This window comes from Ophidiomyces ophidiicola, assembly GCF_022830035.1.
Source record: "Ophidiomyces ophidiicola strain CBS 122913 chromosome Unknown scaffold_14, whole genome shotgun sequence".
Classification (NCBI taxonomy): domain Eukaryota; kingdom Fungi; phylum Ascomycota; class Eurotiomycetes; order Onygenales; family Onygenaceae; genus Ophidiomyces; species Ophidiomyces ophidiicola.
In genome coordinates this window covers 145095-170818 of record NW_026054654.1, presented here as the reverse complement: position 1 = coordinate 170818, position 25724 = coordinate 145095, and the positions used below count along the sequence as shown (strand labels likewise).

General features: G+C 52.6%; 9 protein-coding genes across 9 annotated transcripts; 6 read left to right on the top strand and 3 right to left on the bottom strand.

Moving 5' to 3' along the window:
- Window positions 1–18: 18 nt before the first annotated feature.
- On the top strand, window positions 19–2537 carry LOZ57_003853 (uncharacterized protein; the record flags this gene model as incomplete). The annotated part of the gene is made up of 3 exons (XM_049252901.1): window positions 19–1303; window positions 1366–1820; window positions 1887–2537. 3 exons carry the CDS (start codon window positions 19–21, stop codon window positions 2535–2537), a joined length of 2391 nt encoding a protein of 796 aa, XP_049108070.1.
- Window positions 2538–4499: 1962 nt separating this feature from the next.
- On the bottom strand, window positions 4500–5879 carry PCL7 (cyclin-like protein interacting with PHO85; the record flags this gene model as incomplete). The annotated part of the gene is made up of 2 exons (XM_049252900.1): window positions 4500–4805; window positions 4881–5879. The coding sequence occupies 2 exons, from the start codon at window positions 5877–5879 to the stop codon at window positions 4500–4502; spliced, it is 1305 nt and encodes a 434-aa protein (XP_049108069.1).
- An 822-nt stretch (window positions 5880–6701) lies between these two features.
- On the top strand, window positions 6702–7817 carry LOZ57_003851 (uncharacterized protein; the record flags this gene model as incomplete). The annotated part of the gene is made up of 1 exon (XM_049252899.1): window positions 6702–7817. One exon carries the CDS (start codon window positions 6702–6704, stop codon window positions 7815–7817), a length of 1116 nt encoding a protein of 371 aa, XP_049108068.1.
- A 1177-nt stretch (window positions 7818–8994) lies between these two features.
- Window positions 8995–10550, bottom strand: ERD1 (protein-ER retention protein; the record flags this gene model as incomplete). Its single annotated transcript, XM_049252898.1, has 5 exons — window positions 8995–9068; window positions 9130–9506; window positions 9559–10241; window positions 10331–10380; window positions 10460–10550. 5 exons carry the CDS (start codon window positions 10548–10550, stop codon window positions 8995–8997), a joined length of 1275 nt encoding a protein of 424 aa, XP_049108067.1.
- Window positions 10551–10815: 265 nt separating this feature from the next.
- PEX10 (peroxisome biogenesis factor 10) lies at window positions 10816–11937 on the top strand (the record flags this gene model as incomplete). Its single annotated transcript, XM_049252897.1, has 1 exon — window positions 10816–11937. One exon carries the CDS (start codon window positions 10816–10818, stop codon window positions 11935–11937), a length of 1122 nt encoding a protein of 373 aa, XP_049108066.1.
- A 321-nt stretch (window positions 11938–12258) lies between these two features.
- Window positions 12259–12848, top strand: LSM5 (RNA-binding protein lsm5; the record flags this gene model as incomplete). The annotated part of the gene is made up of 5 exons (XM_049252896.1): window positions 12259–12283; window positions 12348–12404; window positions 12478–12516; window positions 12594–12742; window positions 12807–12848. 5 exons carry the CDS (start codon window positions 12259–12261, stop codon window positions 12846–12848), a joined length of 312 nt encoding a protein of 103 aa, XP_049108065.1.
- A 4341-nt stretch (window positions 12849–17189) lies between these two features.
- On the bottom strand, window positions 17190–18611 carry LOZ57_003847 (uncharacterized protein; the record flags this gene model as incomplete). Its single annotated transcript, XM_049252895.1, has 4 exons — window positions 17190–17732; window positions 17785–18047; window positions 18106–18393; window positions 18503–18611. 4 exons carry the CDS (start codon window positions 18609–18611, stop codon window positions 17190–17192), a joined length of 1203 nt encoding a protein of 400 aa, XP_049108064.1.
- A 535-nt stretch (window positions 18612–19146) lies between these two features.
- Window positions 19147–21084, top strand: HIP1_1 (histidine permease; the record flags this gene model as incomplete). The annotated part of the gene is made up of 3 exons (XM_049252894.1): window positions 19147–19459; window positions 19533–19950; window positions 20016–21084. 3 exons carry the CDS (start codon window positions 19147–19149, stop codon window positions 21082–21084), a joined length of 1800 nt encoding a protein of 599 aa, XP_049108063.1.
- A 1257-nt stretch (window positions 21085–22341) lies between these two features.
- rga8 (Rho-GTPase-activating protein 8) lies at window positions 22342–25113 on the top strand (the record flags this gene model as incomplete). The annotated part of the gene is made up of 5 exons (XM_049252893.1): window positions 22342–22569; window positions 22626–23778; window positions 23834–23929; window positions 23988–24173; window positions 24227–25113. The coding sequence occupies 5 exons, from the start codon at window positions 22342–22344 to the stop codon at window positions 25111–25113; spliced, it is 2550 nt and encodes an 849-aa protein (XP_049108062.1).
- Window positions 25114–25724: the final 611 nt, after the last annotated feature.

Below are 25724 nucleotides of genomic sequence, written 5' to 3'. Positions count from 1 at the left end.
ATGCTCAATAATACCACCATGGCCATGATCCCTGCCGCGCCTGACTCGCCGCCCGATCTGTCCGGCTCCAAGTCCTCCAAGTCGTCCTCCTTCCACTCCTCCTCCCACCGCTCCAGCCCCGATGGCATTCTCGCCGACATCTCGCACTTCGAGGACATCGGCCTCGACGAGGACCCCGACGTGAGGCAGATCGAGCACTCCCACCTCGGCCACGACCACAAGCTCGCCTTCCGCCCGTCCCTGCGACGCATCTCCAATGGCCGCGGCGCCATGCGCAACGGCACCACCACCACCACCACCACCCCGCTCGCCCCCGTGAGGGAGCTCACCTCCCCACCGAAGAAGAACAACTACCCGCAGCTCAAGGTGCAGATCGACGGCGCCCTGAACGCCATGCACTCGCTGGCCCTGCCTCGCCGGGACCTGTCTGGCCGACGGGGCCACAGCCCATCGAGCCCTCTACGCCCACACCAGCCGCCCTTTTCCCACCCACGCTCTCGCTCCCCGTCCCCGAACAATGCCGCCCCCAGCCTCTCTCCGCTGATGCCGCCGGCGCCGCGCTCGCGAAGCCGCCCGCCGCCCATCCCAACGGGCGCCTTCCGCTCCGCCTCCCGGCCGCCCCGGAAAAGCACCCAGGAACTGGAGGATGAATACCACGACTCCGACGACGAACTGCCCGAGGACGCCGCGCTGTGGAACGTTCCCATCTCCCCGCGGCCGCCGCATGAGCGTCCGCCGGACGGGAATACTGATAGTAATAGTCGATCGCCCAGTCGAAGTCCCGGGCCTCGTCCGATTCCCCTACAACACGCCAAGTCGAGCCCGCCGGCGCCGCCGCGCTCGCCGTCGTCCGCCTCGCCTCCGCGACATAGCAGCGCGCGTCCCAAGCTTTTGAGATCCAGCTCTATGGGCAACCTGCGGGGCCACGGCGGCCGGCCTCCGCCAGCCAGTGCACGGAAGGTGGTCTTGTCTGAATTGTCGGAGGAGGCCAAGATCCTGACGGAGGCGCTGGAATTCCACGCGGACGCGTCGGCACGCCGGCACGAAGAGCGCGTGCAGGGCGGGAAAGCCGCCGCCGCCGCCAAATCTAGCTTCGACGCGGCGAGGCGCGAGTCCGGCAGCATGATGGAGCTCCCGCCGCTTCAGAGGCCGAATATCATGATCGATCCGCTGCCGATTAGCAAGGAGAAGGAGAAGGTCCTGTCGCGAACGAGACCGAGCTGGCTGCCTCCGAAGGATCAAAAGGAGGAGAAGAGGCATCTGAAGGAATACAAGAAAATGATGGCTTTGTCGCGTGAAGCTGGTATGTGATTCCCTTGTTGCGCGGTCGTGATGGTACTTTGGACTAAATATCTATCTATACAGAAAAGCGGAAAGCTGCCCAGGCTGCCTCCGCACAGTGTAAGCGGGATGACACGCGCAAGATGCTACAGCGCATTTGGGACGAATACGTGTTTCCTAACTGGGATCACGCCATCAAGGAGCCGCGCACCCGTGAGCTGTGGTGGCATGGCATCACTCCCCGGTCGCGAGGAGCAGTCTGGCAACGCGCCATTGGCAACGGGCTTGCGCTGACGGAGGAATCCTTCCACAAGGCGCTTGAGCGGGCGCGCCAGCTTCAGGCCAAATGTGCAGACGATACCTCGGGAGTGTACGCCAGAGCCCGTGAGCAGTTCGAAGCTATTCGCCGCGACACGGCGACCGCGTTCCCAGACTTGAAGCTCTTCATGGAGGGCGGCCCGTTGTATGAGAGTGTGGTGCAGGTTCTGGATGCTTACTGCATGTATCGCAGCGATGTCGGGTACCTCTATGGCCTCCACGTATGTCCTACCAACCGCACCGCCCCCAAAAAGATATTTTTGAATACTCACAGCATCTCCCTACAGACCATCGCCGCCCTCCTCGTCTTGCAACTCCACACACCCGCCTCGGCCTTCCAGACGCTCGCCAATGCGCTCAACCGCCCGGTCCCGCTGGCCTTCCTCACCGCCGACCCCGGCGCCATGGCGCGCGCCTACTCGCTCGCATCGGCCACCCTCCGGCTCAAATTCCCGCGGCTGTCCACGCACCTGTGCGAGAACCTGTACCTGACCGACAGCCAGATCTGGGAGCCCATGTTCCGCACGCTGTTCACCAACGGGCTCGACATCGAGCGGCTCAGCCGCGTGTGGGACTGCTGGGTGTTCGAGGGCGACCGCGTGCTGTTCCGCGCCGCCGTCGCCGTGCTCGGCTGCCTCGAGGCGCAGCTCCTGAGCCTCTCGCCCGGCGAGGACGGCGCCGCCGCCGCCGCCGGCCAGGACAAGGCTGCTGGCATCTTGGGCTTCGGCGCGAAGAGGATGGGCGTGGGCAGGAGAAAGTCGGCGCCCGTGCAGGGCCTGGCGTCGTCGTTGTCGTCGTCTTCTTCGTCTTCATCTTCGTCGTCGTCGTCATTGCCGGCGGCGGCGGCAGCGCCGGCCCTGGATGAGAGGTACTGGGCTGTCGAAGTGGTGGGCGACGAGGAGGCGTTTATGAGCATTGTTCGCGAGGCGGGGAGATGAAGAGCACATACATACATACATACATGCATACATACATACTAAGTACATAACTACATAGATATTGGGCGGTGGCATCCATTTTTGTACTTACTCCGGACATTGCGTATCTGGGCGATCCGCTCGTTTTTAATCTTCTGTTGTCTCTTTTTGTCGCAGCATGGTAGCTACGGAGGGAGAGGTGTTGATTTGCTTGTTGTGGGGGTTTTTTTTTTTTTTTTTTTGCATCGCCATTATCCAGTACGGAGTATTAATCTCTAATAACGCTATGAAAAGAAAGCGGCCCTTCGTATACTCCGTCCACCCATGCATAGGGGGGAAGTTCAATGATATCGATGGCGTCTCTAGCTCCCGCAGCCACAGAGCAATTTGACTTTCCACGGTTTTACCCCCGACTATCCCCTCTCCCCTCCCATCGACCGGGCAGTCGAGACAAGGCTCTCAGATGCAAGATCTTCCCAGAGATCTACTGCAACGACCCAGAAATCCGACCTGCCCCCTAATAATCTCCCCCCCCCCCGCAAGAAACAAACACGCCCAATCCTACCATCACATTAGCCTTGTACGGAGTAAACTATAAAAAAACAACATCCAAATCTCTCCCCCCCCTTTTTTTTTCCGGGTTAGGTTCGTCCTCATCTCGCGCCCCCCTCCCCCTACCACACATCCCCTGCAAAACCCGGGTGAGGCTCGCTCGCAGTAACCAACATCCATACATACATATCTACCCTGAGTGCCACTCACAAACCAGGGTCTGTTCCCTACCGAACCACCCCCCAGTCCATGCAAGCCAACGGTTAGAAATCATTCCGACCTCGTTGTTATGATTATTTTAAAAAATGTCGTTCGTCATTTATTGCGATCCGGACTCTTTTTGAAACCACCCCCTGGAGAGTTAGTTAGTTTCTTTCTTGCGCTGCAGCGTGTGGCTTTCTTTTGCGCTTTTTCTTTTTCCTTTCTTTTTTGGCCCCCTGGAAGGGACACGGAGGACGGAGAGATACGGAGTGTGTGAACGGGAGGGGAGGAGGTTCAGGGGGTGAGGTACGGAGTATACTGTATAGTCTGTACGCGTCGGGACGGGCTGTTTGGCGGTTATACGGGGTACACGTCGTCGATTATCGCTGTTCTGCGGCTGAATGGGTTGATGATTCCCAGAGGTTTACATCTTTCTTTCTTTCTTTCTTTTTTCCTTTCCTCTCTACGTGGCTCATATCATTTCACTAGAGAAGAGTCAATCGTAAGATTAGGCTGCCCGGTGCCTTCCAGTTATCCCGATACCGATATAGGAGTCGACCGAAGCACTAGGACGAGCTGCTTGGCATGGAGGGGTTGGGCAGCTAGCTTTATTGCATGCAAACATATATTTGCTCTAAACTTCTACGTAGGGACTCTTATTTGCCCTTTTCCCCTCCTGGGGCCGGGTTACCACTACAGCAGCAGTTTGTATAGGCAGTCGGATAAGAAGTAGGGAGTTGAAAATTCGCACTGTATCCATAATCCTCAGTTGAGTGATATAGCTTTGCACACAGGAACTCTGTGCACAATGGCAATAATCAAGAAACAAAGACGCACAGACAGTAGGGGGTCATGAAGGGAAGTCATATTAAAAAGAATGTGAAAATAAAAGGCCGTTGTAGAAGAAAAAAAGAGAGAGAGAAAAACAAAACGTCCTTCACATTAGACAGACTCAATAATTCGTTGGTGGGTATGGGGTGTTTTATAGAGAATCCCGCAAAGCTTTTTGTATTCCCATGTTGACGTGGTAGGAGTGAAAGTAAGAGGGGAGCGGTGTTATAGAACGACTCTGATATGCTGTATGTATGTATATCCAGACACAAAACATATCCTCACAAAGAAGAAACGAAAAAATAAAATAAAATGAAATAAAAGAAAAAGCAGGAGATTCCCCCTTCCCCCAAAATCAAGGCCAGTTGATATATGTTGGATTCGGAACAGCATGAAAATCTACATCGACCTCTGCGATAGCTGGCGCACGGCCGACGGCCGCACGTACAGGCCGTCTCCCACGGCGGCGGCGGCGGGGCCGGGTCTAGCTCCCGCCTGCGGAATGCTAGAGGAAGGGGGTGGCGGCGCGGTGGGGGCCGAGTGCTGGTCTTGGGCACGCTGTTTCAGAACCTCACGGGCATAGTACTCGACGAGCATGGAGGCGTAGAAGTCGAGTTCCTCGACGGCGATGGCGAGGCGGAAGTCGTTCAGGAGGAGGAACTGGAGCTCGAGGTGGTTGAGTTCGAGGAGGGGTAGGCCGCCGACCTAGAGGGGTGGGGTTTGGTGGTAAGCCGGTGTTTCACAAGTGTTCAAAAGAAGCACTGCGGGCGGAAAGCTTACCTTTGCGTATCTGGAATTGGTGTAGAAGACGTCCGAGAAGAACTTGCTGGCGCACGTTACGCCGGCAATGACCAGGCGGTGGATGTTATAGCTGTCCACGACAAAATGCTGTGAGAAGTCGAGGACGCTTTGCTCCTCGCCTGGGTCGTTCTGTCGCTGCCGTTCGTCTGCCTCATCTTCTTCTATTATGTCCTCCTCCTCTTCGTCGTCTTCGTCAAAGCCATTGTCATCGTCGTCGTCATTATCCGCCGTGGAGTCGACCGGCATTGGGTCTGGATGGGGCGCATTCAGCGGTATGGTAGAAGAGGCAGCGTGGGCGGCGCGGGTATCTTGCCGGAAGGCGGCATTCACGGCGTCAGTCATGCGGTCGAAGTAGATGAGCAAGCTGAGAAAGACCTCGTAGGTGGTGGGGCAGTACTTGTGGATGCGGGTGAGGTAGTTGAGGATGGAGATGCTGGGGACGTTTTTGCCGTGGAAGGCCAGGACGCTGGCAGCCTGCGGGCTCAGGGCGGCCGTGGCGGCGGCATCGGGGGGTGGGATGTGGCGGTGGACGTGGGCGTGCTGGCGGTCGTTGGTGGCCGTGATCTTGGACAGCAGGCCGGCGACCATCTCGATGACATCGGGCACGGGCATGGCGCTGATTTCGTATTTGCGGCGGGAGTGGTGGTAGCGGTGGTGGTGATGGTGGTGCTGGTGGTGGAGGCGGGACGAGGACGCAGACGCAGATGAGGGCGAGAGTGGCGGTAGCGACGAGGGAGCCGCGAGCATCTCCTCGCTGGCGAAGCTGCGGATGTGATTGAGATCGCGCACACGGATCCGACTGGGCGGCACGGGCTCGACGGCGCCCAGCGAGCGCGATGAGCCATGCGAGGGTAGCGGGGGAGCAGCAGTAGCGGCGGCGGCGGCGGAGGCGGAGGAAGAAGAGGACGACGACGGGTGTGAGGGCTGAGCTGCAGTCGAGCGCTGGGTGGCGGGCAGAGAGGCAGATGGAGAGGTCATTGGGACGGCAGGACGGGCGGCATGCTGGGAGAGAGCAGAGCAGAGCAGAGCAGAGCAGAGCAGAGCAGAGCAGAGCAGAGCAGAGCAGACGGGAGAGATCGCGACGGTCGGGCAGCTCCAGCAGAGTTCGCGGTGGCGGGACGGAGAGGAAACAAGCTAGAGCGGCCGGGATTGAGTTGGCGGATCGGCTGCGGTTCCGCCGCAACGTGCCAGGGAGCAGTAGCAGCAGCAGCGGCGGTGGGTAAGAGACGCGACGGGCGAGCAGAGTAGTGTATCAGCGCGAGTGAGCAGGCGAGACGAGAGAAGAGAGAGAGAGAGAGAAGAGAGAGAGAGAGAGTAAGTGAGAGACGAGAAGGATCGACGCGCCGGGCAGCCCGTCCAGCCCGTCCAGCCCGTCCCCGCTGCACGGTATAGCGGCGTACACGTACACGGCTGGCCAGCCTCTTCCTCTCTCTCTCTCTTCATCTTCTCCTGCCTCACACTCCAGCCTCCTCTCCTCCTCTACCACCCTCTCTCCCTCCCTCCCTCCCTCTCTCTCTCTCTCACTCACTCCCTCTCTCTCCTGCTCTCCGTCCTCCCATCCCTCTCCAGCGCTTCCTCGCTCTCGTATTTCCCCTGCTTGGCAACCATTCCCCTCCCGGCGTCGCCTCGTCAACTCTTCCATCTCTGATCCTGACCGTCTCGCTTTCACTGCCTCACTCCTCCACACTCGTTCGCGCCCACCACCATCGTTCGCTATCTGGTCGCTCGTTGTCATATCCGACTCACAGGGCTGGTCCACCACACCCGTCCCTGAATCAGTCCCGCCTCCCCAGCCTGGAGATGCGGAGACCGCGCCGTACCTGGGCCTCACGGCCCCCCGTCTTGCTCCTCGCCCTGCTGTTGCTGGCTCTCCTGTCCGGCCATGTCGTTGCTCAGCGAGATACCCCCGATGCAGCAACTCCAAACCAGCCCGATAACACCCCCAGACCCGCGTCGCCGCCGCCAGCACCCGCCCCGACCCCCGGCAGCAACACCAACAACAACAACAACCGTCCTTCGACGTCCGCTTCATCACCCACCAGGCCAACCCCGACTCCATCGCCACGAACCTCCCCTGAGAATCTGCCTGGCCTGACCACCAGTTCTAGTTCTAGCTCTAGTTCCAGCTCCAGTCCCAGCTCAGCGCCCGCTACCCGCACCTCCACCACTACCGACGACAAGGCTTTCCCCACGCTCCCCTCCCTCACTGGCGGGCCAGTCATTCCCACGCCACAAATCCCCCCCAAAGAGGGCGCTCCGTATCTCAAGAAATCCAACCTGCCAGAGGGCACCATCTTCATCGCCGTCGGCGCCGCCTTGGGGCTGGTGGCCTTGATCGTAATTGCTTGGCGCGTCCTCGTCGCCTGGTCCATCAATCGCTCTGTGCGACGCGCCACGAACAACACCCATCAGTCCGACGCCACAGCCCTGCTTCACTCCAACAAGAGACGAACGGGCGTCTACCAGGACGCTCCCGGCGGCTCAATGTCCATGGAGAAAATCGCCAAAGACCGTCACTCGCGTGTCATTCAGCCGCATACCCCCAATCAAAGCTTGTTCTTCTCCCCCACCGCCGGCGCCAGCATGCATAACCCGGGCAACCGTGCTTCTAGCTACTTGCCCGCTGGCTACTACTCCGCTAGCGGCGCTACCCCTGGAGGCGGCTCTGGTCTCGCCCACTTTGGGGGTTCTGGCCTATCGCCACTGGGTCCCCAGGCTCAAGGGTATTCACGAACGAAATCGGGGCCTAGTCCACCGGCATCTCCAATACTACCTCCCAGTAGTCGTGGCCATGATCAGCTTCACCCATCATCAAGTTCGCTGAATCTGTCGACACCCCCTCAAGGCAGAGCTCCAAGTGCCTATCTTGAAGACCTATTCGAGAATCATGCTCCCAATCATTCTCCCGGGCGGTGAGCGGACAATCGCGGCGTCTCCTTCTGTTATCACTACGGAGCGGCTCGATTCTACCGCAAAGATTTCCTGTCAAACTCTTTTTCCCATTCAAAAGTTATGATCCCTCGCAGCATATACCAGAGATATACCGAAGACTCTTGACTCTACAAAATAATATCCGTCTCGTCCTGGATACTCTAACTGCGCCCAGATACCCTCCGCCTAGTGGATCATATCTTTTTCATGTTGATTAATGTCGGCTCCTGGCGTTTCTACTTGGTTTAAATCTATACTCGTATTCGGCCCCCTTTTTTGACTCTACCTTATTTTATTCTTCTTTCGATCTATGACCTCTTTGATCCACATCACAGGGCCAACCCGCAATCTTAAATACGGAGTCAATATCTTTTAACGATCTATAACATGACGAACTCCTTTTCATGCCCACCCCGCCCGACCTCCTCTCTCCCAAATCTACCCAAGGGTAAAATGTATATTGGCCATTCCTCGCAGATGACTTGACACCAGGTACATTTTCGTGGAAGCTACCATCTGGACATATTTCCTTTTTTCTCTCTACGGAGTTTCTCCCATATAGAATCGGCCTACTTGCCCCTTAGCAATAAACGTTTTCCCCGTCAACATCCTCTGGCCCGATTGCTTTGCTTGAATTCAGCGGTTTTGCGTCGCTCGATAATGATAGTATGGCGTTTTTGCGACTACGTCTTCCCCCTTCTTATTTTTATATACGCCCCCGGTCGAGTCCAGCAGGCCTTTTGTTTTTGAGCTTTTTTTTATTTATTTATTTTCTGTCTATCCCCCCTGGCGCACTAGATTCTGTACAGTTGTCGTTTTCCTTTGGGGACGGGGCATTTGGTTGTTTGGTTTTTTGCTTGGCTATCAAGTCTAGTTCAATTGTTGAGCTTTCCCATACACGTGTACTCTTTATAATAATACAATAAAAAAAATCAGCTCGTGAAAAGAAACCTATGATGAAGTCTTGCGCCCTCTTTTCGCTGGGCACGTGCTTAGGAATGCTCATGTATCCGGAAATGCAGATGTAGGGTGTACATTCGAAGTTCGAAGGAGAAGAATATTAATGGATGCATGAAGCAAATAAAGGTCTATCCGAAAGAAACATGAAAAGAGGAAAAAAAAAAAAAAAGAGTTTGCTAAATAGAAAAACCCAGATGCCATATCAATCCTCGTCTATTTTCGGCGTAAATTCCCCTAGGAGAATATCGTCCGGTGCAGGACCCTGCGTGCTCCGAACTAAACATACAATGTCAGCAGCCCATTATCGAAAATAGAGATACGGGGTGTAGATACTCACCCCACTCGGTCTCCACCCGCAAAAATATCCACATCCAGCGCCTCGCAACCTCCAAAACCATCACCACAAACACGCCGCTCTCCAGATCGTTCATCCAGTTCAGCCGCACGGTCAGCCGCGACAGCCACGTAAACCGCAGCACGCAGTCGATCGCGATGGCGGCGTAGTAGAGCTTGTTGGCGTGGAAGAAGCGGTGGCGGCGCAGGCCGAACGGGCGCGGGTCGCATTCGTCCAGGCTGAGATCGGGCTGCGAGGTCACGAGGTGGTAGGGGTTGCGCCGGAATTGCGTGAGGAGGTCGGAGAAAAGGGGCAGGTCCCAGTCCTTGGCGACGTCCCAGTAGAAGGTGAAAAAGGAGTGGATGAGGGCGAATAGGATCCTTGGTCAGGTCAGTAGGTATTCAAGGGGGGGGGATGTGATGGTCGACATACCATAGTTTATGGAGGCCGGCTTCGCTCATGCCGACGTTCGACGGATCGTAACTGTGTTGTAATGCAGTCAATATAATCACCGGAAACGCACTCGCATATTTCAAAGCATTCGCAAGATGTTGTCCGCCCCAGCCATCGACGCTCGCAACTCCGCGCTTCTGCACCCGGTAATACTCAATCAAACACTGCCGAAGGCGGATAATGCTCGGCACAGAAACAAGCAACGGGACCGCCAGATGCCCGCCGCACGCCCGGTCCGGGATACCCGTACTCGACACGCCCGACGCAAAAAACATGCAGAAGCTCACAAACAGATCCCCGAACACCTTCGCATAGCTCGTCAGTACATCAGCGAATATGATATCGCCGAACTTCCCGTCCTGCGCCTCCGCGAGCCCGCCCAGGCTCACGCGCTTCAGCGTGACGAGCAGTCGATGCCGGCCGGTGCGCGAGAGATGGTGCAGAGGGAGAAAGAGCAGCGCGGCGAAGATGAAGAGGTAGGACTGTGGTAGGATTTCCCATGCGAGAACCAGCTCGGGGGATCGGCGGGTGATGGTCCAGAAAAGGGCAAGGGAGAGGACGAGCGGGATCGAGAGGAGGGTCGCGAGGTGGTAGGTGGATTTGTAGACGGAGACGCTACCGCTGGATGAGCGCGAGGGATAGCGGATGAGAGCGGGGACGTCCTAAGTGAGTGTGGTGTTAGATGATGGTAGTGTTATATATTTGGCGCGCTCTGATAACCCGTGGGCCCTGTGGGCCTGCATAAACGTACGATTTTAACTAGGGACAGATAATGTAGGTTCAACCCCCATCCCCATACACCTGCAGAAGTAAACGCCGGATGTTAGCTATTCGTGCATTTCGAAGGAGAATTAAATGGCCGCTGGAGAGCTTCCCCTACCTGCGACCAGAATCACCGCAACTCGATACGGGAGCGGAAGAAGAAGGTTGAACCCTTCCAAGTTGGCGGACCCATGATGATCAGCGTCCATATTCCATCCCAAGGCTAGATAGTCCGCCGAACACTCACACAGTTCGCCAGCTCGTGGGAGACTTTTCTGTTCTGCTTCAGCATCGTTCTTGGCAGACGAACAGGGCTGTGCTTATCTAATCCGATCGCTCTCACGTGAAACAGGCTTGGCTGCCGAGGCTTTCTGGCCGCATTGCAGCTCAGGAAGGATGTCTTGCCGGTGATTTGCGCCCTCAAACCGACTGCATCTGTTCTGAGCGGCATGAACTGCACCTTCAAGTCTAAAAATGCCGTCTGATGAGTCTACACCAGCTTCCCCTACCCCTAGCTCCACCTCAGATCACCTTAACCGGCCGACCTCGCACTTCTTCCCTTGGGCCACTTCTCCAGATGTCATCCGAGCTCACGAGAAGGACATCCAAATCACAGGCACCCTCAACACCCAAGCGCAATCGATAATCCGAGCTCTTCGCGGCGCCAGATTTACCCATGCAAACACCGATACTATCAAAAACCTGACAGAACTTCTATACCTGTCGCTCACGACGCTCGTTGGCAATAGGACGCTCGGCGAAGAGTATTGTGATGTTGTGCAGCTGGAAGATGACACCTTACGGCTTCCGTTGCTGGCTCGACGGGCTGGGTACATTGTCTGCAGTATTTTTCTTCCATGGATGTTACAGCGGATTCTCCCCGCGTTTCGGCGCCGGCTACGAGCGAAGCTGGAACGAAGTATAGCGCGCAAGAAGGCCAAGTCTGTATATTTCTCCAAGGAGGAGCAGCAGAAAAAGAAGCAGAACTTGGTTCTGAAGTTCCAGACGTATATCTTGGAGCACTTGGATTCGCTAACATCACTCTCACCAATTTATGCTGTTAATCTTGCGGCGTTTTACTTCTCCGGCGCATACTACCATATCTCGAAGCGGCTGTGGGGCTTACGATATGTGTTCTCCAAACGAATAGGGGAATCGGAAGAGAGGATTGGATACGAGGTGCTGGGGGTATTGATGGTTCTACAGATCGTCGTGCAGGGAGTTGCGCACGCGAAACACGTTGCCGAGTCGTTTCAGGAAGATGCTCAAGCAAGCGAAAAAGAAGCGGCTGGGGCAGATGGCCAGTCCACTACGTCGCTGAAAAGTATTTACAATCCGCCGTCTATCCCTTCGTTATCACCGAATATACCGCGATACGACCTTGCGCAAGATTCACCGACGGCTTTAAGTTGGATACCCGCTGGGCAGCAGAGGAAGTGCACCTTATGCTTAGAGCCGTTTAAGGATCCGAGTGTATCTACCTGTGGACATGTATTTTGCTGGGTATGCATTCGAGACTGGGTACGAGAAAAGCCGGAGTGTCCACTCTGTCGGCAAGAAGCACTGGAGTCCAAGATATTGCCCCTTCGGGGATGAATGGAGAGCTTGGACCTCTGAATTGGTGTACTGGAGTTGGTGTTTTCTGTATATACTAGAGCATGTGCATATATTTTCTGGGTATATTCTCGAACAATTAAATTCTTAATTGTATTAAATGACAAAAGCGATTAAATTGCTGCTCTATCAAAAACACCCAGTCACGTGCCATGCCTTCTACGCAGGTTGTCGATAAGCTTTCATGGAGTCGACGAAACATCCAACAATCATCAGGATATCTCAATCAACACCGTCGCAAGAAGAATCGACCTCTGTGCACACCCCAGTCCACCTCTTTTACATTATACCCAGATTATAAATATGGCATCGCAGCTTCTGCCCCTTGGTACATGCCCAGCCCTTACTCGATTGTTTTGTGCCCGATTGCTAACGTATGCTTGGCGCCGAAGAGTTGATCGATAAATGTGTTGGATCTAAGATATGGGTCGTTATGAAAGGAGATAAAGGTATTACCGATTCCTCCCTTCTACCCTATCATTTGAAGCACCCCATGACTGACTGACGTTCGATTATGGATAGAGTTCAGCGGAACTTTACTCGGATTTGATGATTATGTTAGTAAGTATCCCTTTGCCATCATGCATGGAAATGGAAATTTTTGGTGTAAATGAAAGAACGCTGACAGTTGAATTTAGATATGGTCTTAGAAGATGTCACGGAATTGTATGGATGGGCCACCATTTTCACTGTTGAATTTTGCACTGATGTTCTTCCAATAAGTGACTACACAGGAGCCCAAACCAAACTTCCAAAGATCCTACTAAATGGAAATAATATATGCATGGTCTGAATGACCCTGTGATTTCCCTTGGTAATTGACGTCGCGAAACTGACGATTGCGCATCTAGCTGATCCCCGGTGGCGAGGGACCGAGTGGCTCTGCAAGCTAGATTGAAGCGGAGAGTCTTTGTGAGACTGAGTCTTTTTTTTTTTTTCGCATTAGACCCTGGAGTTTTATTTTTTTGGGATCTTGTGACATTACGAGATTTATGAAAATACATACAAACATACATGATCTTTTATTTCCGTCAACATCCAATGGCATCCCAGAGCAATCCTAAAATGCAGATTTAGAGATACCCATTATGCGAGACGTGAAACTGAATTCGATCTACTTCAGTTTTCAGGTGTGGTAGCCGCCTTCTACTCCACTGAAAAATTCGCGTATCCGAAGGTGATTGAACCCAAATGAATTTGACAGTGCTAGTGACTATAAAAGAGTCTTAGAACTCCTACTTTCACAGTAAAATCCGCACTTTACGACTCTGAGATCCCATTCAGGGCTTCGGCCGCATGGGTCCCTTATATCTTTCACGACACTTTTCAAAATCTTACTGCCTTTCACGTGGATTGCTAATTGCAACTACAGAAACATCACTTTTTGCAGCACTAAACGTTGCAGTCACCTCGTTGTTGGAACCGAGAAATCACTCAATCTTTTATCATTCCATTCACTTACACTTAGAATCGTTCACTTTGTACTTCCCCCTTATCCTCCTCCAAGGCTATAAGTACCCCACAGCTCCCGCCTTTTTTTCCCCTTCTTTTTCATCATCCTCACTGCTGCCGCAATCTTTTCCGCCAAAACCTCAAGAACCTCAGCAGATGAAGCTATATAAGCCACTCACCGGAGGCGAAACTCCATTCTAATTTATAACAGAGGGTTAAATCTCCAAAACGGAAACAAAGACACCAAAGGACACTTTTACTTAGCATTCATTTTAATACTACAAAATGGAACCTAAATCAGGAATCGTGACACATTGCATGGTTACAGAAGTATAACCATTGTTGGCATTGATAAAAAAGTGCTACTTTTAACCCCCAGGCCCTTTAACTAATATTTGTTCAGTTCAGGCTGACTCGTCAAGACAACTCCAACTGCTTAACAACAGCACTACATTTGGTTTGAAACTGTGTTGACAGACTGCCCCCTGCTTTGACGATTCTTCATTTACCCACAGTATCCTGCCATTTGTCAGGGCCAGATCGTCATCTGCTGCGCTATTGAATGGCTGGTGGATGGCAATAGCTGGGTCCTGCAGAAGCACCCAATCCTTCAGTTGAGTGGGGTTTGTGTGTGTATCACCTACATACACGACACTGCCAACACCAATACCTGTGTCTACTGCCATACCGGATTTAGCTCACATTGTGCAGCGTTTCTCAAGTTTCAAACCCAGCGATCTTCAATATAAGACAAGCTCAGCAAAAACACCGGCCTTTTTTTACACTGAGCAGTCAGCTAATCTATATCATTAGAAAACCATACCCATCAGGTGGCCTCACAGCTATCTCCTGGCCAGCCTCCGTTCCTCAATGTTCCAGAAGAACGATAAATGCCAAACAAAGGCCATCCGGCAGCCACCTCAGGCTGTATTTCTATTCTCCGTCAGGTGGCTGCCAGACATATTCATTTTCCTGGTTGAGCACACTTTGTGTTTGCCAGTCGGAGAACTAAGTACAGTAAATACGCAGCAACATTCAGGCCGGCAAAACCTAGCGGGGTTTAGTGGGCAGCAAAAGTTGGACCTGGGAGCAAAGGTTCACAAGCATCAAGCTTGGAAAGGGTATTTCAAGTAATGATATCCCTGTATCTTTTGCGAAACTGGTAACATGAGCAGGCTCCCTTGCCCTCCATATGATAGGCTGGTTTTTATTGTATTTGATGGCACCAAGTGGCTTACTTCAAAGTTCCATCCTGAATTCTGCTTGCAACCCCGTCAAGCAAAGAAAATAAGTGATGTTGGACAAATATAAAAGGGGGCTTACCTCATTTAATAGATATGGCCATGCCTATCACACATAGCCAATGGCTAGAAGGCATTTTAGTCTTTCCAGGACATTCGAATATAATCAGGAGTGGTTACACTGGGCTATACCAGATAATGCTTGTGTTAGACTTGACCTAAAAAACAGATATCGTCTACTACTGACGCTTGGAAAGACAAAATCCAAACCAACAAATAAAATGATCACCAGAAACAGAAATGTATGGGTCTACATCCACCTTTCTGCAAGAGCCCCATATTTCGAACAATGTGACTCTGTTGGGCGAAACATAGATGATGATAATGTATATTATGATGAAAACTTTGCAACATATCAAGAGTAGACAGCAGCAGCTCTAGAACTCCAAACCGGAGCCGAACTCATTCTGTCCTGAAAATCCTTTGACCATCTTAAGGGTTTTTGAACTCACAGAAGCCTGTGGATCTTCACAGATAATCGGTTCATTTAATTAAGCAGGCACATAGATCTGAGAATTGGGTTCTCATGAAAGACATTTTTCAAGAACTTCCGTACCGCTTCAGCACTTTGCCACTCACACGCGAAATTGAGGTGTTTAAAATTCAGGATCCAAACACACAAGACTTGAAGATGGCAGATTTGTACAGCCAGTTGCAAGTGCTTTATTGAAATTGGCGAAAACTGGGAAACCTTCAAGCAGAAGAGGACACATGCATGCGGTTTCGGTTGAATGCTCACCTACCAAGGCCAGAGGATGTGTTGGGGATTTAGAATTTTATGCACGCAAAGCTCAAACCAAAGGTTGCAACAATGAAATCCTTTGGTCTACACGAAATTGCATATCACCATGATATTAGAGTCACTTGAAAACTAATAGCAAGGGAAATAATAGAAACATGGGATCGAATTGCCGTATGTGGCTGCTGTCGCAGGTAGCCTAATGCATGACATGCAGAGTCAAAGCGAGCCATGGGACTCTTGACAATCATGGATAAAAACAGCCAGGGGATCACAACAGTGACTAGACGCATTGGATAAAATTCAGAAGTGTTTTCCTCCTTCCTGATCACATCTCTCGCAGCCTGGAGCTCCCCAGAAAGCCCGCCCAGTGATGATCCCAGCACATGTGAGTTTATGTGGTGCCTTGTATTTGATGGCAATTGCTGGGATATTTCCATCTACTCCTCATCTATGCACACAGAATCTATGCATCTGATCAACAGATAGTGTATCCTCTCTGGCAACCTGCCTTTCTTACTTTGGCTAGCAGTTTGGTCAGATCCGAGTGGCAGTTCTTGCATTTTATCCTCCAAGGGTGGCCCCTGTTTTGGCACGTCTGTGCGTCTAGAGCTGCTGTGTAGGCCCTAAATTACCCCATTTATACATATCCATAAAAGGGAAGTGCTGAGCGGGAAAATGTACCTTTCTTGGTGCTCAAGACGTCCCGGATCCTCCCCAGGCTTATCTATAGTGCGTTTTCTCTTATCAACCCGAGGCAATGGTATATGTTTTTTTTCTTCAAGAGATTGACAGAATAATACGTGATTGCATCACATATGATAAATATAACTAGCCCTTGAGGGGCTAGTGAAACGCAGGAAAAAATAACAAATAAATAAATAAATAAATATGCCTTTCTTGGCTCTCTCTGTGCTATAGGATTTTTTATAGACAACAGACAAGTGGGCAGGCACTACCCCACAACAAAACAATAATAGATGGCCGAGGGAAAAGGCACGGGAGAAGACCGGATAAATTCAGCATTCAGAACTCCGTATGCATGCCCATATGGAACCCTAGATCCGGCCGGTGGGTTTTTAGTTTTGCAGAGAGCATGGGTTATCCGAAGCGCGCAGGGATGGACTTGGACTGGGGATGTTTGGCGCGTGATGGGTTGCTCGGACGCTGTTTTGAAGCAGGAGAAGGCGTGCTGAGTTTCAGAAGGCGGACGGCGAGCTGGACCCGTGTCTGTGTGCGCCAGGAGATATGTTATGGAGGAGCTGTCTTGTATGTTGTGAGAGAGGAGGGCGGAATCAGATGACGTTCTGGAAAAGCCGGCGGATTTCTAGCGCCGAGTTAAGGTGTGCTGATTAACTATGCTGCTCGTATTTTGATTCGATTCTCTGGCTGTCTTGTCTGCCGCTGCCCGTCTCTCTACGTGCACGCACTCGTGGGAGCTTGGGCGCCTGAGACTCGCAGTGCCTCGAATAACGGCGGCTGGGCTGGGCGAGACGGCGCGTCTGCATGTCTTCCCCTGGCCGCGCGGCCGTTTCCAGAGACGAGGCGCGATGTTTGGCTCTGGGCTGATGCTGTCAGGGGCTAGCTAGACAGCTGGATAGATAGTTAGTTAGTTAACTATGCAGTCTAGCTCGAATTTAAAAAGTTTTTGGCCAGAAGCTGTCTGTTTCTCTCAGACGTGATTTCAGCAAGGATGAGTGGTGACTATATGAGTATTCTCGAGACTTCTAAATCATGTAATATCATGCTATAATATTGATTTCCTTTTCGTGAGAAGGCGCAGCTTTTAGATTCTCTGCATTTTTTGCCTCTATTGCATCCTTCATTTTCTGCATCTCAGGCAGCCCCCATTTCTGCATCCATTCGGATTGTTCCACTTCTTCAATTGTCGCTCGCTTTTGGGGCTCGAAAACTAGCATTAATCTCAACATCTTATTAAAAGCCTGGTCTTCTTCGGGTAGGAGGGTGGCAAATCCCTCGCGCACTCGGAAATTATTCTGCATTTCTAGGCGCTGATCCCAGCCCCAAGAAGAGTTGATATAATATTGCTGCAGATGTTCCTTCACATTCTTGGTCCCATCATCGTCAAACAAATCGCTTCTTGCCTCCCATTGAGACCACCAAGGGTCAGGTAGCTTACCGATCATTTCAACATGCTCCTTTAGGACCTGAGCCATGGTGCCAAACAATGATTGAAATGGAGGAGTAGATCCAAAAAGCTCCCAAATGATACAGCCCAGAGTCCATATATCTCCTGGAAAGGAAAGAGGCTCGCTGATCCCAGGCTGCATGAAAAAAGCTTTCAGGGGGCGCTGAAATAGATGGGGTATGGCAAACATAGTGGTTTTCTCTTTGTGGGCTGAAAGCTTCTCCAAAATCTGCAATTTGGATGAGAGAATCTGCAAGCGTGAGCTCATCGCTTGCACCTCCCAGCCATGCTGGTACAACAACGTTTGAAGGAACTCCATTTTCAAGGGGGGCTTTATCCTGACGACGGACAGGCTGTATGGTTGGTTGGCCTACCTTTGCATAGAGCTCTTTGCGGGTCATATTCTGCATATCAGGCGGCAGAGAGAGGAGAACATTTCCGAGATGAAGATCTATACTCATGTTAACTTGACGGCAACCAAAGCACGGAGTTGTACTGTCAGCGCATACCACCATGAACAATTCCTTGGGAATGGATAAATCGGACGCCTAGTATAAGCTGAGCAGCAATTGCCCGAGCGGCTGGAAGGGGAAGAATTCGATGCTCTGCCGCTATTTTTGCCTCGCTAATACTAATTCTCACGAAGTCTGTGACCAGACATCGATGCATGCCGTTTGGCCCTGAAAACGTGAAACAATCGAAGATATCCTGAGCAATGCTCTTCCCAGGAAGGCTAGGGTCAGCCTTGGCTAATTGCGAAAGAATGTGTAACTCGTGGGTTTGTTGTGCCGATTCAGCTGTAGAGATTTTTCAGAGCAACGAGTCTGGAACTCTGGGCTCGGTCTTCGGCCAGCCAGACTGTAGAAGATCGGCCAAATCCAAGCTTGTGAGCAATGGAATATCGACCATTGCAAAACTCATCGCCAATGGCCGTCGGATGATACCCACCAGGCACGTAAAAGTCCAAACGCTCAACTTCCTCGACATAGTCGTATTTGACTGTGCTAGGCTCCATATGAGTAGTGTGGGCTAGGCGGCAATAGGGCCTGGATGGCCAGAGCCGGCGGGCGGCTGGTGTACGAGGTCGTAGGCTAAGGATCAAACGCATGCTCTGGAGCAGCCAGCGTCGACGGCGGGCTGGTACGGGCGTGCTGTCAGGCAGGAATAGCTTTTGGCCATGTGCCAGGTACGCGAGCGGTGGTCCGTGGAAGTACGGGGTGGTTGATATGTACGATGCTTCTCGGCTCTGGAACTAACTAGCTGGTTAGTGAAGGTATGTACTCCGTAGCTTAACTATATTATTGCCTCCGGCCGTCGAAACTTCACGGCCCAGCCTGCGCTCCACCACCCCGCATTGGCAATCCTGCCCGGCTGCGCACCACCGCCTGCGCGCGTTGCTTTTCGCCTATGCTGCCCGTCCAGCTGCCCTGTGCTGGCGATGCCCGCGTCGTTAACTAACTAATCCCCAGTCTCGCGACCGCAACTCGACCGCCCTCGCGTCCTCGCTGCCTCCCTCCGCCCACCCACCCGCCCCCAATGCCCCGGCGGCCATGGTCTCGTTCTCCTCCCCCGGCGAGCCCAAGTCCGCCCTGCCGCTGCGCTCTCTCTCCAACCACAGCTCGTCCTTTGCGCCCGGCTCGCTCGTTCTCGACGACGATGACGAGCCCAAGCCCAGCGCCTGGCGGAACTTCGTCGACAGCTTCCGTCGCGACCCCAACGGCCATGTCTCCAAGCCCGGCCAGATGGGCGTCGACGGCAAGCTGTTTGACCTCGAGGGCGCTGCCGCCAACACCGCCTCGTCGCCCTTGCAGCGGAAGCTCAAGTGTCGCCATCTGCAGATGATTGCCATCGGTGGCTCGATCGGTGCGTCTTCTCCCCTCTCGCCCCCTTTTCTTCTTGGCTTGTCGACAGCCCATGCTGATTCGCGATGCCGTAGGAACGGGGTTGTTTGTGAATTCTGGAAAATCCCTTGCCATGGGCGGCCCGGCTTCCCTGCTGATGGCCTTCACACTTATCGGTGTCATGCTATACTCGACCGTGCAGGCCTTGGGCGAGATGGCTGTCGTGTTTCCCGTCGCCGGCTCTTTTTCCGCCTTTTCCACTCGCTTTTTGGATCCTGCCTGGGGCTTTGCCATGGGTTGGAACTACGCACTACAGTGGCTGATCACACTGCCCTTGGAAATTGTCGCGGCGTCAGTCACTGTGTCGTATTGGCCTTCTAACATTTCGCCCGCTGCGTGGGTGACCATCTTCTATGTGCTGATTGTCATGATCAACTTGTTCGGCGTCAGGACCTATGGCGAGGCCGAATTTGTGTTCTCCATCATCAAGGTGATTGCTGTCATTGGTTTTATGTAGGTGCTCCTCGATATCTAGTCTGTTTCTATCAGAAATGGCCAAACCCACTGACTTATTCCAGTATTTTGGGAATCGTATTAAACATTGGTGGTGGCCCCGGCGGGACATATATCGGTGGCCGCTACTGGCGGGACCCAGGTGCTTTCAACCACGGGTTTAAGGGGCTCTGCAGCTGCTTTGTCAATGCGGCTTTTGCATTCACTGGAACGGAGCTCGTTGGCCTGGCTGCCGCCGAAGCTGCAAACCCCCGCAAAGCACTCCCAACCGCCGTGAAGCAAGTCTTCTGGAGAATCACACTTTTCTACATTGTCGCGCTCACTCTTGTTGGTCTTCTCGTCCCCTACACCGACCCGCGTTTACTACGGCCCGATAACCAGGCCGATGCCAAAGCCTCCCCCTTTGTCATTGCCATTAAAAACGCCGGCATCGAAGGGCTGGACTCTGTTATGAACGTGGTGATCATGATCGCCATTCTTTCCGTCGGAAACTCCTCTATCTACGGCTCCTCACGCACCCTAGCTGCCCTGGCCGAGCAGCACCAAGCCCCCCGTTTCCTCGCCTACATCGACCGCAGAGGCCGCCCCTTATTCGCCATCGGCATTGCGTCTCTACTGGGCCTCCTTGGCTTCCTCGCCGCCTCCTCCAGACAGCAAGAGGTGTTCACCTGGATGATTGCCATCTCCAGTCTCTCGTCCATCTTCACATGGGGCTCTATCTGCCTGGCACACATCCGCTTCCGGCGCGGCTGGGCGGTCCAAGGCCACACGCTCGACGAACTCGCATTCACCTCTCAACCGGGCGTGATCGGTTCGTGGGTGGGATTGATCTTCAACATCCTCGTGCTCGTCGCGCAGTTCTGGGTGGGCATCGCGCCGATTATCCTCAACGAGGGATCCAATCCTTCGCTGGCGCGCGCGAAAAACTGGTTCTCGGTCTATCTCACCGGTCCTATTGTGATTCTGTTCTACGTCCCGTATAAGCTGTGGTTTAGGACGAAAATCGTCCGTGCGAGAAATATGGACCTGAAGACTGGCCGGCGCGATCTAGATATCGCGCATCTGATCGCGGAGGAGCGTGCTGAGCGGGCGGGCTGGCCGGTGTGGAAAAAGGTCTTCCATTTTTTCTGCTAATGTTGTAAATAGATCGTGGAGGCCCGGTTGCTTCTCGCGGCCCCCGTTGGCCCTATGTAAATTGCTGGCTTGTGTTGCCACTTTACGCGGTACATATTTTTTGTATTATGTATGAATGACTTGACGACTTAATTTACCCAATCTAAGAATTTTTTTTGTCTTTTTTTATTCTAATTTTAGCCTTCCATTCCGGTCAAGGTCAGGGGATCCTGCGCTTGTGAATGAAGGATCTGGAAAACGCCGCGGGACAGGACGTCATCCAATACTCCCTAACATATCGATTCGATACCATCGTCGCTGCCGGCTGCCTTGATCGGCGACCCTCTTCGACACTGTGCTCAGGGCGCTTAACGGCCCTTTTCAGACGTACGGGCTCGTCGTTCAACGGGAAGACTTTTGCAGTGGATATTTCTCCTGAGCGTGCTCCTCCACCCAGGACGACGGCGACTCCTTCGGCGCAGGTCGCTAGGAGCAACGGGGTCCTTGGTTCTTGGCGCGTATCTCCCCAGATCAGCTCGCTCATTTCGGAGTCCTCCGGTGGCTCGCATCCCCTTTTTTTCTGCTCTTCAGCCTTGTTGGCATCGGCGTTTGGGGGAAGGCCGGCGCTAGGAAGTATCTCCCCGCTGCACATTGACTGGCCGGTACGTTGACGCCTCAAGAGTAAACGTTCGCGGCTGAAACACAGCCACGAACTCTGTTACATAAGCACCGCCGTAGTAGCCTAACCGGAGCTAGGTACTGGTACCGCTACTACCGCCAACTCACCGTGCAGATTGAAAGTACTGGTACCCACACACCGATGGCTGCCACGTGACTGCGGCGGCCCAGATTGGCTGGCTGGAGCTCGGACGTGATTCGCCGCTCTGGCTTTCCAACATCGTCGACCTCGCCAGCTCTCAGCGACTGTCTTTCTTCCTCTTCACCTTGCTGCTGTTTTCCTTAGCCGTTCGTTTCTGCCTCATCTCTCCCGCCCCATCTCCGACAGCCTTTCGTTGCTGCATAATAGAACTTTGGTTCTTTCTTTTTTTTTTAACTTGCCGATCCCCTCTGCGAGGGCACTTGTGTCGGAAATCTAGCTTAACTTTCGTTCCTGGGAACCTGCCCGGTTCACGCATTCCACGTCTTCCACCCACCCTCATCGGCATAGGGGCTTAATTGCCCTTCTTCCCCTTTCGGCACTGCTCGCTGCTGCCCAGCTCTCAGCGCAGCCATTTCTTTGTCTCCTTAGCCTTTCGAATTCAACCAGCGACCCACACAATGCCGGGCTTCGCCGACTCGTTCTGGTCCCCGGACTATGCCAGCGGGCTGGGTGTTCTCTTCTCCAAGCTGCAGCAGGGAATAGTGGAAAACCAGCAGATCCTTGCCATTGCCCGGATGCGCGCCGATGCCGAGCAGACTTACGGCGCGAAGCTGGGCGATATTGCCCCGTCGGTGGATAGGATGCCGAATGGATTCTCGCGAGACGATGGCGCTAGTGTGCGCAAGGTGAGCATAATGCAATTTTGGTTGCTGGGGTTGTGCTAATTTGCAATGGGGACTAGGCATATGAAGGCATTCGAAGTGAGATGATTGAAGGGTCGAAAAACCACCAGAAGATTGCGTCGAGTATTAGAGACCTTGTGGTTACTCCATTTGGTCGATGGGCTGCACAGCATGAGATGCGGATTTCGAATAGCCAGGACGAGCTTCAAGCTCGAGTGAAGGAACATTCAAAACAGACCGAACTGGTAAAGAAGCTACGAAGCCAGTATTTTAATAAATGTCGATTGGTAGAGGACTTAGAGGAAGAAAATAAACTTGCATTCCAAGACCCGGATAAGGATACGGAGGGCAGCCCTAAACCCCCAGCACCACCGACCATCGTTTTACCCGATACGGAGGAGGAGCCAGAGCCAGTTGAACTTGGAGATCAGGTTTATTTGCCAGATCAGCTGAAGAAGCTTCTTACGCACATGCTTGAAACGATAAAAATTGGAGAGTCGAAAGTACCAATTCTTGGAACGTATCTGAATACTTCTACCGGTGCGGATATAGTGGATTACATCCAGAAACATTTGAATGCGTCAAGCATGAGTTATGCGGAAAGAATTGGACAGGACATGGTTGATAATGGGTTTTTGCGGCTGATCGGAAATGTTGGCAGCACGTTCGCCAACAGTTCGAAAATGAACTACCAGTGGCGCCCGAAAGTCTTCCAACTTACTGGAATCCCCGAAAAAAAGAAACCTTTACTGCGCGTATCGTCACTTGCCTCAGGAAGCGATGATAATGCCGACTCTCCCACCGTCGCCGAGATCATATCGGGGTGGAACCCTCTCAATAACCCATACCCCAACGAAACTCCTGCAGAGAAGCTGCGCCGTGAGGCTCGAGAGTCGGACGAGCGTTACAAAGTCGCCGTGAAGAAGCTAGACCGTATGCGATGTTCGATGGAGGAAGAAGTTGTCGATTATCTAAAGTTCATGGAACGATGCGAACTGGATCGCCTGAGAGCAATCAAAGCCGTTGTGCTTGACTTTTCCGGTGCAATTAGCAACGTTATTCCTTCGCTGCGCAGCACTGTTGATCAGATGATGCTGTATCAGGAAACCATCCAGCCTCTAGGAGACTTGAGGTATCTATTGGAAAACTATAGGACTGGGGCGTTTGTGCCTCGTGTTCAGCCGTATGAGAATTACTATGGCTCTGTTGAAGGTTTGTGGCACTTCGAATAGATCGGAGAAAACGGAGCAAGGCTGATATTCTATAGATCAAACTTTTGGCGTGGATCTTGAGGCAAGGGCCAGAGCCGATCGCAAGCGCGTTCCAGTCATTGTGACGAGCATTTTGACTTATCTAGATAACCGTAAGCTACTTTGTGGTCTATTGGCTTCTTTGCTCCCAATGACTCACGCCTTTTATAGGATACCCTGATTTGGAAGGCGACGAGGCTCGCCGAGCAATATGGCTGCATGAAGTGCCACTCTCGGCAACGCATCATCTGCGCAACGCTTTGAACAACGGTCAACTTGCTCCTCCGGATCTTCTAGACCGATACGAAATCCCCGTTATTGCCAGCGTTTTAAAACTATACTTACTTGAACTTCCTGGTTAGCTCATCTCTATTCCCTTGCAATTTCAACACTTTTCTAATGGAAAATAGATTCCCTCGTGTCCTCCCAAGTGTACGAAATAGTGCGGACTATATACACTGCTACGAGCGATGCGTCTGACGAAGGCCGCGTTAAAGTGCTACAAAACACCTTGGGCCAACTCCGTCTTAACAATATTGCTACCCTAGACGCCATCATCACCCATTTCACACGTCTGATTGATTTGACATCGGCAGACGATGCTTATATCACCTCCCTCGCTCAGAATCTTGCACCTTGCGTACTTAGACCTCGTGTGGAAAGCAACCTCACGATGGATGAACGACATAATTACCGTCTCCTCCGTGATCTTTTCGACCACAAGGACGAAATCTTTGGCGAACTAAAGCGCCAAGCTAGCTCTCTAGGAACCCTGTCGAATTCGGCACGTCCACGCGCCATAAGCTCCGACGAAAGCAATCGACGCGCAAACACCGAGGCTAGAAATCGCGCCATTGCCAGCCGCAGCCGTGCTACGAGTCCCGCCCCCGGGTACCGGCATCGGCGCGACCGATCTACGGGCGGCTCCGAATCGACGAGGTTTCCAATCAACGTCGGTAGTCCGACGACTGAGAGACGGGCAACCAGACAAAGCCTCGAGGTTCCCGGTTCACTCGACTCGCCCGTCGTCGCGGATAGTCGGGCGACGGATGCTCCCAGTCAGAATCCATTACCCAACGGAGGCAGCTCCACGTCTGCCTCAGACGAAGCCCCCGCAGCGGCAGTAGCCAAGAGCAACTCGCTCTCCCGCTCCAGCGGCCGCTACTCGCGGGTCGCGGGTCTGAATCGAGACAGCAATGGCAATGTTGTCGCTGATAGCGCTGTGGACGATGCGCCGGAGCAGGTGCCGCCCAGACCCGTAGGTGTGACGCTGGAAGATAAGCCGATGGATGATTAGTTTCTTGCAGAGAGGAGTTTTTACTCGTTCGTCTATTCCAGGCCAGCTGAGAAAGAGAGGATCACGCTGATTAACGGATTTCTTTTTCCCGGTTTCACCTTGTAGCTTTCTTTCTATTGGCGGGTTTGGGCTCTGTTGCAGGCTTTATCGAGTTCTTTATCTTTCTTGCTGTTGTATGGCAATATCTTTCTGGTACTCCTGTTTTCCTATATCGCTTTGATCGAAGGTTTTTTTTCTCCTGCAACCATACTTTTGTCCTTTCCGTCGTGTATATGTGCTTCCAACCCCCGACGAAAATTCATGGCCCCCATTATGGTATACGCAAACATAGTGTTCTTCCAATCTCACTTTTTTTTTTTGGATATATATGTACAGCAAATGACGGCCGTTATCTGTTCTGGAATGATCATAAGAAGGTTTTTCAATTCCCTTTAAACAAGAGCAACCATTAAATACAATGACACTGATAGTGCTGTTATCAATATTCCTGCATAAAACATTCCTTGAGAAAAAATACATGACCCAGCTTTTTATCCCAAATTATGCCCCTTCCATGCCAAAACAAAAGTGTGACAGTACAAGAATTTAATAAAATGCATGTACTCCGTATG